A 10,966-nucleotide genomic window follows, 5' to 3' on the forward strand; every position below is an offset into this window, starting at 1 on the left:
ACACCGACCTCCAATGACTACTACGGACTGTTGGGGACACTCTGCTCCCATACCGACTATGGACCCTGAGGACTCCCACCACCTCCGATACCGACTACAGATCCCTGGGACACCGCTGGATCCACGGTGGTGACTATCTCTCTCTGCACCCCCAATTCTTGCTTAATTTCTATCTTTTTTCCCAAAACTGTCCTATCGCTGTCTCTTTTTTTACAATAATTTCCTTTTTTGTAATAATTGTCCTTTTGTAATAAACCAACTGATCGATTACAGTACTTGACCTCATTTGCGTCTTAATTTCACTCTTGGGATCACAAACGAAACGGGTCTGACGCTGGGGTTTCAAGGCAGCAACTGAAGTCAGACCATGCGTCTCCAACAGCTAGTGAAGCTGGAGAAAGGGTGAAATGGCCTGGAAGAAAAGGGGTGTGGGGGTCTTTAAGGGCCAGCTCAGGGTGGCAGAGCATTTGGTTTTCTCTAGGGGAGCACAAGGCTGTGCAACCAGGGGTCCTGGCCAGCTGTGTGTCTGTAGCAAGACTGTGCACCACAAAGTGGAGTGGGGCTGCAGCCTCAGGGGCTCACATCTCCAGGTACCAGCCACTGGGAAAGTGGTGTCATTTGAGTGTTTAGCCCAGCAGGTGGAGGGATCCACCACGTGTGTGCACGTAATGTGTGCGTACAGGCTCTTGATGCTGCCTGTGTTCGCATTAAGTGCTGTGTGTCTGTGATGTGCATGGCCAGCTGTGTATGTATGTGGTGCATACGTGTGCTCTGTGCCTCCCGGGAAAGCACTTCAGCCTCACTAGTGGCTGGACCTGGCAGGATGGAGCTGCAGCAGCCTCACCTCTCTTTGGTCGTCAGACCTGGCATGATACGCTACCCTCCAACACCAGCCTTCCTGCTGGAGCTGTTGTTAGCAGGATGCTTATGCCCACACGAGAGTGCTCTGTCAGCAATTTGAAAAGGATACAAGGGAGGAAGTGTCTTGGAAAAGTTTTATTTTACACCCTCAGTTTCAGAAACCTTTACACAAGCTACAGAAATCAATCGAAGCAGTGAGTTGCAAAAGTTTCCTCTTCAGCCATATGATCAGACCTGCTTTTCATTAATTTACCTTTCCTGTGTCCAAAAGCAGGGTGCTGCACTCCCTCGTTTGCCCCAGATGTTGAAGGACCTGATTTTTGGTTGATGTTGTTGAACTACTATCAGCCACTAGGAGGGTCATACCCACAGCAGAGCATTCCCTGCTCCTCTCCACTCCCTCCACCCCTTTCCACTTTGGAAACTCTGGCGGTTCCCAATGAGAAGCTGTCTCACCTCTCACAGCAAGGTACCAGCCACTCAGCTCATTCAAAGTGGCTGCAGTTCAGCAGCCGGATCAGGTGTGGGCTCGTGGAGTTCCCCCAGACCTGCTTCCAAAAACATGCCTGTCTGCCTTTAAAAAGGAGTCCAAGCTCTCTCAAATATCAACAAGCAACACGGTTCTCCACTCTCTCTCTCACAGTCTTCTACCTTGCTCAGATGACGAGCAATGCTATCTCCTCCCTGTGGATTTCAGGTTTTCCACCACGGAGGGAGGCTTTTTGGTCCTATAGGCAGCAGTGCCTGGGATCCGGGATCCTCTGACGGTGCTGATGTACGGCAGAAGGGGAGGCTCCCGCACCACCAATGTGGTGCCCTGGGGAGTATAGGCTCGGAGCAGCAGCTTCTCTTCCGGGTGAGCTGTCACTGCCACCCAGCCTGCACAGCCAAAAAGAATACTCAGTGAGACAACTCCTAGGATCAGAAGGAGGGTTCTGACACAAGCTCAGTGCCTGCCATGCTGGCTAAGAACCGTAGCTACCCAGGCGTGACTGCTCTGAGAAACCAAGCTCAAAGGTAATACCAGCCCTTTCCCAATAGAAGGCAGCACCCAAAGCCACATCCTACTCTCCCCAGACATGGCCCTTTCTTGTGGTGGGAACTACCAACACCACAATAATGAAGCTTTCCAATCCATGGCCTTTCCCTCTCACCTGGACAGCCAACAGTGTCACAGCCATTCCTGATGCTGTGGAACTTGTATGGCAGCCAGACATAAAGCATTCCCATGTGGTCATCCTGTACAAGCATGGCTGTCAATCTCCTTTCTTGGAGGTTGCCAAGCCTCAGCTGGACAAAGTCATAGCTGCCCTGATTTTGCGTTGGTGGCAGTCCTGCTCTGAGCAGGAAATACAGCTTCATCCCTTCACAGGCCTCTTCCCATCAATGTTTCTAGGATGCAGACCCTGCAAAGTGAACTAATGAAGAAATATTAAATTACCTGCAGAAGAAAGCTTGATATCTGCAACTGCTTCGGTGGTACCAATTCCCTTCAGTGTAATGTCCTGAGGGACAAGGGGAGGGAACTCTTTCATTCGCTCTTCCCCACCCATAGGAACCTAAGATCAAATCATGGAGAAAAGATTTAAGTCAACGAGCACTTCAGCACCCTAACCTTAAACTGGTAAGCAAGGCACAAGTGGGAATAAAGGTAACAGACCACTGTTAGCCAAATAACAGCTGGCTTGAATACCCGGCGAGAATTATTTCAGGTTTGCCCAGAACAGAATGAAGATCACACCCAGAGCAACCCAGTGGGAACCCAGAGGTGAGACCCAGCCTTGATGTGAGTGACAGCACTTGTTCTCAATGTGCACAGGGATGGAGCTGCCAGCACAAGGATAGCTCACCCCATTCCCTCATCGATCTGCAAGTGCCACGCAATATGTGGCAATACCAAGGAAGAAGTCACATCACCAAAGATGAAGGCATGTAGAGGATCCAATGGGGAAAGAATAAGAAAGGTAAATTTTCCAACTGCAGTCTGTTCTGAAACCCCAGCCTGAAGTTTGCCATGGAAAATATCCCTGTAGCTGCCTGCACTTTAAGGCTGTTCAAGAAAAGCCAAGCATCAGAGAGCAAAGCACTGCAAATCTTATAAGACTGAATGCTAGAAACAGGAACTCTGCTGAAAATGTATCATCTTGGGTGCTCTCTCCTAACAAAGCTGCAGCCATGCAGTCTGTGCACAACTGCTCCACACCGCAGATCTCCACTCACCCACTGCTGAAGCCCCAAACTCCTGACATAGGCTGGTTTTCCTCATCAGTTGTGCTCCAGGCAGGACGCTGCACTAGGTGGGACAGCCTGCCTAGCTGCAACCAAGAGCCCACCACAGCACCTCCTCTTACCTTTAGTAACTCTTGGCCAGCATGCTTCTTGTAGATGGCATCTGCATTACTCAGGGAAGTAACATGGACTGGCAACAGGTTAGAAGCCACAACAGAAAACCAGGCAGGCTTTTCTCCCTGACATAAAGAACAAGAAGAGGATGTTACTTATGGCAACAGAACAGCAGCCCTGAATTGCTCTCTCCTGCATGTTGAAAACCTGTTTGACTAATGTCCCCTCCTTGGCCGAGGAGTCTTTGCCTCTGTCACTGCAGAGCAGCCAGGGTTTATATAAACAGGGGAGCTGAGCTTCTAGGAGAGAAGCACCCACAGCTTCACCATCCTGCCTCAAAGCACGCCCAATACCACATCCCCTGCCATCACATCTGCTTAGCTCATCATCCAAGAGATACCTTTGCTCTAGTTTAATTCCCAAGAACAAGCTCCGTGTGGTTATTTGGCATGAGAGGTGAGGGACTTCCCCTGTCTGGTGCTGCTTCTCCCATTACTTCACATTTCTAACAGGCACCTCCCATTGAAGAATACTTGGTTCCAAGCTGCTCTCAAGCTATGCAAAAATTGAACGTGAGGCATTTCAGCAGGCACTCTCATAACTTCTGCATGCAGAGAAAACAAGGTTAGAGAGGGGAGCAACCTCTACAAACACTGCTACCAGCCTGAAATAAGGAAACCCAAGTGCAGCAATTCTTTCAAGATCTAATCTGATCTGATGCTGGGGTTCCTCTGTCATGATCTGAGCACAACTGTCTTCCTTCTCTGGAGGATGCAGATACACAAGACTGATAGAGCAATGCACTGAGACAGATATGGAAGACCTTTGGGGCCCTAAATGTGCACAGCTCAGCTTGCTAGGAGCACCATTACATGGAAAACAGGCTTATAGCATGAAGCCTACCTGCCAGCCCTGCTGCACTGGACGTGTCTCCAAACCTGATCCTCTCATCAGGAGATGGTGTGACACTTCTTTACCCTGACAACACCAGATGGGTTCTCCAAAGTCATCCCTCATGACAAACAATGCCCTGGGACAGCCCTGTGGCTGCCTGATCTCGCAGAAGGTATTTACTGTCAGCAAAATGTCAGCTGCATTGTTGTCCTACTTTGTCAGGAACACAAATGCAGGTGCGTTCTTCAATCCCCAACAGTGCCCAACCAACATGCCCAGGAAGTTCTTTTCTGAGAGCTCTGCCTAGGACAGTATGAATAAAGACAGTTCTTTTCTACTGGGTTGCTTTCCTCACAAACAGCACTTTTTCCCTGAGTGATGCATTACTCCTCCCTACAGCCAAGCTGTTTTTCAAGATGGGGCTCTGGATTCTCAACTATGATGGAGCTCTCCTGCCATACTGGTACACTACTGATTCTGCCCCTCTGCTCTGGTGAGACCCCACCTGGAGCACTGCATCCAGCTGTGGAGTCCTCAGCACAGAAAAGAAATGGACTTATTGGAGATGGTCCAGAGGAGGCCACAAAACATGATTAGAGGGATGGACACCTCTCCTACAAGGAAAGGCTGAGAGAGTTGGGCTTGTTCAGCCTGGAGAAGAGAAGACTTGGGGAGACTTTATTGTGACCTTTCTTAAAATGGGGCCTTGAGAAAGATGGGGAGAGACTTTCTAGCAAGGCCTGTCACAATGAGGGGTGATGGTTTTAAACTAAAAGGGGAGATTCAGACTGGACATGAGGAAGAAATTTTTTACAATGAGGGTAGTAAAACACTGGCACAGGTTGCCCAGAGAGGCAGTGGATGTGCCACCCCTGGAGACATTCAAGGCCAGGCTGGAGGCGGTTCCGAGCAACCTAACCTAGTTGAAGATCTGCCTGCTCATTGCAAGGGTGTTGGAGCAGATGACCTTTGAAGGACCCTTCTAACCCAAACTATTCTATGATTCTAGGACTTTATGTGGTGCTTTTTTAACAGATTTCTCATCTCAAAAGCAGTAAAAAAAAGGTCTGGGAAAGTTACCCAGAAAACCTTTTATCCTCTGGTAGTGTAATAAGTGATGAAGCAGCAGCTCACAAAATCCTTTCTTCGCTTACCTCTAAGTAGTCTACACGTCCCAAGGCTGCTAAAAACAAGACCATTCCTGGCTTGAGAATGAAGGTCCGTGGAACAATGGCACTTGTGGGCAAAACCAGCTTTACTTCTTTATCTGTCAGGAGATTTAAAACCTGCAAAATAAATCGTACCACTGTAACTCATTCCAGATGTTTCAATGGGAACAATGCAATTAATACTGGCGTTATACTGATAGAGGAAAAAGATCAGGTAGAGCAGTGTGAAGAACATTTAACAGAACAGTTCAGTTCTGGTCCACACAGTAAGTAGGAAACAGGAGGAGACAGGGATGTCACCAATCTCCATGGCAATGCAGGGTCCATAACAAATTATAACAGCTGCCAGAAGCCTGTTGACTACAGATTTGGAAATCCTGGGTCTGATTGGAACAAGCTCACTCAGGCTTTACTATGCTTTATAGCATGAGTGGAGCCATGTGGAGAACTGGAGACCACCTTTGGCTGCAATATTTGAGTTACTCCGCTTAGGCCGTGACGCAAAGCGCTGAATCAATACTAGCAGCAAAGCTGGCCTCAAATATCGCACTGAGAGAAAAGTGCTGGATCACACTGTGAAACAACTCAAACTGCAGGATGACCAGCCTGCCACACAGCATGGATCCCTACTCTGAGCACAGTGGAGCAAGCTCTCCTCTCAGTGAGGGCTCCCAATGCTTCTGCTGCTTGTCCTCCTCTCCTCCCTCTTCCTTTCCATCTCCTGGATTAACTGACTCATCTATTTAGGTGCTAACTTGTTTCAGTGAAAAGATCCACCCCAAAGTCTGCTTAAAAGCCAGTGACTTAACTAGCAGTGCTGCAGCACAGTAGTCTGATCACTTTCTACAGAAGCACTGTTCAAACCCAGCTATGAAACAATATGCAAGCCCAGGAAGCAGTGCCCTGAAGGAAACAACTTGTCTCCACGTTGACTATGTCTCTTTCCTAAACACAGGGAACCAACAGCACAAATGCTTCCAACTGCGCTTCCCCCAATGCCACAGTCCTGCAGATACAAGTTTGCAACAGTCCAGTCTTGAAGATTAACCAATTCAGCAGTAAAGACTGAACTAACAAGGGCTGTGGTGCAGCCAGAGCCCCTAATGCTCTTCCCAAGTTCAGAAGCAGATAACCTTTAGCTTGAAAGCCAGCAGACTTCAACAACTTCAATGAGACGAGGAGGCTCTGCCCTACTAGCTGTGGGTTTTCTGATGTGTTGACAATGCTTATGCCAAAATTTGAGTTATCAGTAATCCTTTTGTAGGTTTTCCAGAAGTTTGGCTTTGGAAGGAGTCATGAGGAAGCAGCTAATAAACCCCCAAAACTCCAACGATTATGGACAAAATTTAATTCCATCATATGCCAATAGCCACGTTCCTTCCTTCTTCTTCCAAAATAATATTAAAATGCAAACCTGCTCATAACTAGAAATCTCCTGTCTACGTGGCAGATCCTGGCAACCTGCTTGTCCTCCGGTTACATGGAACACTGACTGCAGGAACAAAATCTGATCTGAAACGTGGCATGTAGCTCTCCGAAGGCACAGCAAAGATAATCAAAATCAGAAATGGTAGCAAGTATTTCTGGATGCAGGAAAGCCTCTTTGTTTTCCACACTTACTCAACTCTAGAGGAGGGGAAGAACATATCCCATCTCCAGTTACCAAACCAGGTCTCTTAAGCTGATGACTGCCTTTACACTAGCTATCAGAGAGCAAAGTTCCATAGTAAAGTGGTTTATGATCTGGCAAACATGTCTACCAGACAACCAGCAGTCTTCTAGTGTTCATGAAAGCAGCATCTGCACTTGAGCCATGCTGTCTCAGTTGTTCTTGCACTTCATTCTCTTCAGAACTTTCCTATCTCCTTGTACTTCTTAATCTTCCCAAAAAGATGACCTGCAGCTCTGCGCAGGTATCGCAGCAAACAAAAATCAGAAAAAGGCTTTTTTGGATGTGTGCATTAGATCAGCACTGACTTCAGAGCACTGGGGTAGGCCTGATGCACTGGAGCTATCAACAGGAACCCTGCAGATCCTGTTAGCCTCAGGACAATGCTTTCTCAAGGATCTGGTTTAGTCACACAACACTGGTTATCCTCCTAAGCTCCACCTTTTCAGTAGGCTGGTAGAGCTAAAGAAGTGCAGACTTCATTGGGTGATGCAGGTATAAACCTGCTTACAACACTATTGCTTACTTCCTGTCATTCAGAAGTTAAGAAAGTTTGATGACACAGTCAAACAGTCCCTTTGCAAAGACGACAGTATGCACTACTCAGAGATGCAACGGCACTAACACAATGAACCCTCCCCAAGTAAATACAAACCATATCTTAACACAATTGTTCAAACCAAAAGAATCCCAGGACTGCACCAGAAATACTCTCTCACGTGCACAACTAAGGCAGAACAGTCCTCCCAAACCCTACCATCCCAAAACAAAGCACTACAGAGTACCTACACAATTTTCCTTTACAATCCCTGGAGTGTCAAAACACCAGCGAGCATCCTTCACTTCATTGTATGTGAACTCCTCCCTTTGTTCAGGCTTCTTAGAAGCGGGTTTGGGATCTTCGTCTACGCTGTAGGAGAGCATGTCAGGGTCAAAGTCAATCACAGGGCTAGACTTCTGCCGTCCAAATGTTCTTCCAACTCTTCCTGGATTAAAGTGAAAGGTTTCTGGTAATTAATTTATTTACTTGCCTTTCTTTCAATAGGACATCTGTCCCTTCCCCTTGCTTAAAAGGGATGCACGTCAGTAATATGAAGGTGATAAAGATGCTTTGTGGCTATAAATTTGTGTGTTTAAAAGCGAAGATGCTCAGAAATCCTTTCTGTAATTCTTGCTTTGCACTCCTCAAGCCCCAGACCTTAGCAGAGACCAGATCGCAAGCTCTCCATTCTTTCTGTTTTACAGGAAAGCAGGCTGCCGTCTTTTTTCCTGTGCCTTAGACTGTCAAACACAGAATTATTTGAAAAATCAGAGCTATCTTCTGGCAACCCCCTTCTGGATACATACTAAAATGCTGTACAACCACTGTGACCTGCAGCCAAAGTGAGATTATTTTAAAGTGAAACTTGCTTTCTTCCTTTGGGAATGAACTTGGTTTCTTCCTTCTATGATTCTGTAAATGAGAGATGCCTATAGAGCAGCATCATTGTAAACTACTAAGCTATCTGAAGTAGGTTAGCACATGCTGATGGTAAGTGCACTGAACAGAGGAAACCTCTGCAATGCTACTGTACTGAAACAATAGCTGAAAAATATGTACTTGAAAGAAATACTAATGGCTCCTCTTATGGAGGAGCTGGAGCTCTTGCACCAATTACTCAGAGAACAAAAACTGGTCAAAATAACTTGAATGCAAGTTTGGAAAACTTTTAATTGCTATTACATAGCAATACTAGATAGCATGTTCTTCCTGCAACTCCTGTACCAAATAAAGGGCTTACTTCCCAAAAATAAATACATAATAATGTGTATGCCCCATCCCTGGAAGTGTTCAAAGCCAAGCTGGATGGCCTTAGAGTAAACTGGTCTAATGGAAGGTGTCCCTGCCCATGGCAGGTGGGTTGGAACTAGATGATCTTTAAGATCCCTTCCAACTCTAACCATCCTATGACTCTATAATTAAATGGGAATGAGTTCTTTCAGAGTGGGAAGAAATTACTTGCCAAAACCAACTGGATTCTGCAGCAAGTTAAGGAGTTAACAGTCCTCTGTGTAACGAACTATTTTCATTGGGACAGAGCGGCAATGCCTTTATTCAGACAATACTCACCCACTAAGTAACCTTGTTTTTTAAGGCTATTAAGGAACTTTCTTTCTTCACTGCTTAGCTGATCTTCTGTTTTTGCTGCCTCCTCTTTCAGCCTCTCCTGCCTTCGGAATATCCTGTCACATGTAGGATTAATAATTGGAAATTTCAACAGATTCAGTGTTGTTCCTGGAAAAAAACCCGAAGGCACGTTTAGGCCTTTGACTATCAGGCACATTTAAACTCTGAGAAAGAGCATGAAAAAAATAATCAAGATTGCTTCTCAAACTTTTGGGTGAAACCCAGTAACACAAAGTTGGAGGTGGAATGACAAATGCTCCATTGTATCAGCTTCCCCAGCCAGGGCTGCAGAAACAAGGTATCCATCTGCTTGAAAGTGCTTTCACCTATGCTTTGACGAAATGGGTCTCAAAGCCAAGTAGTGCCACGACTGTCTTAGTACACCCCTGGCAAGTCCCACCTCCAGGCAGCTTGGTTGTGTCTACAGATGCTCACCAGTCCACCTCCTGGTCTCTCTAGACCGGAGATCACCCCTAACTGATAGAGAGACGGCAAGGCACAGAGATCGGGTGGTGTCCCCACTGGCAAGGGAGCATGCAGGCTGGCTCTGGCTTACCAGCCCCCTTAGTGCTACTCTGTGCATACCTCCCACCCTCGCTGCCCTGGGGAAGGCGATGAGCCAAAGCACACCGCAGCACTGGAGCTCACTGCCCACAATGGCGATGCTTCAGAGTGACAGGTTCTGTGACAGCTCCTCCTGCCCCAGAGGTGGCTGAGAGTAGACCCGATGTAAACACCCGATGCCACGCGTGCCCCCACTGTGACAGGGAGAACAGCAGCCCTGACCTGGCCAGGAGGAGACGGTGGCCCTGTCGATGATGTCGGAAGCACGGGACTTGCAGTAGTCGGAGCGCAGCAGGGTGTTGAAGAGCGTCGACTTGCCGGAGTTGGTGGCGCCCAGCAGGTAGACGTCCCCGGCGCACTTCCAGGAGCGCTGCAGCCGGCTGACCAGCCCCTCCATGCCGAAGCCTGTCTTGGCGCTCACCAGGCGGATGTCCACCAGCGGGGTCCCGCGCAGGCCGGCCTGGGCGCAGGCCTCCGCCACCCGCCGCCGCAGCCGCCTCAGGTGCCCGGGGGAGTCGGCGGGCAGCAGGTCTACCTTGTTGCCCACCACCAGCAGCCCGGCGGCGGGGACGTCGGGGGCCAGCAGCGCCGGCAGCTGGGACAGCACCGGATCAGGCAGCTCCAGCACGTCGAGGAGGTAGAGAAGGAGCGGGCCGCGGCCGTGGCGCGGGGGACAGCGCAGAGCAGCGCTCACCACCTGCCGGTGCTGCTCGGCCGGCAGCTCCAGCCGCAGGGCCCGGCCGTAGTGAGCCAGCATCCAGCACCGCTGGCACACGGCTCCGCGCAGCCCCGTCGCGCCGTCCGGGCCCTCCGACAGGCTCCGGAACTTCTCCGCCGGCACGAAGCCCGGCGCCGTGCTGTCGCGGCAGTGCAGCTCGGCTCCGCAGCCTGAGCAGCTCACGCCGCTCAGCGGCACCGAGGGGTCAGGCTGCCCCACCGCCGCCACCGAGTCCCGCTTCCGCCGCTCCCTGCCCGGCTCTCGCTCCCGGCGGCGAAGGGGCGCTGCCGCCTCTGTTGTTGCTGCTGCTGCTGCCGCCGCCGCCGCCGCCGCCGCCGCCGCCGCTGCTGCTGCTACCGCCGCTGCCTCGCTGGGCTCCGGCTCGTACTCGGGGAACACAAACAGCTCCTCCTCCTCGCCGCTCGCTGTCGCCCCGCGGCGCAGCACCGGAGCCCAGGGCCGGGCGCGGGCCAAGCGGCCCAGGAGCGCCGGGGCCAAGCGGAGCATGGCTGGACCACCGCCCCCGTGGCGGCAACGAGGTAAGCGGCGCCGTCAGCAGCCGCGCAGGCGCGTCAGGCTCC

The 10,966-nt window shown here is 49.8% G+C and overlaps 1 protein-coding gene across 1 annotated transcript; it reads right to left on the minus strand.

Annotated features, from left to right (window-relative positions):
* Window positions 1–978: 978 nt before the first annotated feature.
* Window positions 979–10,948, minus strand: NOA1 (nitric oxide associated 1). The gene is made up of 7 exons (XM_030492768.1): window positions 9,890–10,948; window positions 9,047–9,211; window positions 7,726–7,922; window positions 5,253–5,384; window positions 3,213–3,329; window positions 2,303–2,420; window positions 979–1,740 (listed from the first exon to the last, which is right to left on the minus strand). The coding sequence occupies exons 1-7, from the start codon at window positions 10,890–10,892 to the stop codon at window positions 1,535–1,537; spliced, it is 1,938 nt and encodes a 645-aa protein (XP_030348628.1). The 5' UTR covers window positions 10,893–10,948; the 3' UTR covers window positions 979–1,534.
* Between the last annotated feature and the right edge of the window lie 18 nt (window positions 10,949–10,966).

The sequence above is a fragment of the Strigops habroptila genome, chromosome 7 (genome assembly GCF_004027225.2).
Source record: "Strigops habroptila isolate Jane chromosome 7, bStrHab1.2.pri, whole genome shotgun sequence".
Classification (NCBI taxonomy): Eukaryota; Metazoa; Chordata; class Aves; order Psittaciformes; family Psittacidae; genus Strigops; species Strigops habroptila.

Excerpts from the sequence above, each read along its gene's own strand:
- NOA1 (XM_030492768.1), bottom strand. The coding sequence starts at position 10,892 with ATGCTCCGCTTGGCCCCGGCGCTCCTGGGCCGCTTGGCCCGCGCCCGG. Across the intron at positions 9,212-9,889 it reads CACCGTCTCCTCCTGGCCAG|GAACAACACTGAATCTGTTG; the intron begins GTCAGGGCTGCT and ends GTTTTTTTCCAG. Across the intron at positions 1,741-2,302 it reads TATCAAGCTTTCTTCTGCAG|GCTGGGTGGCAGTGACAGCT; the intron begins GTAATTTAATAT and ends TTGGCTGTGCAG.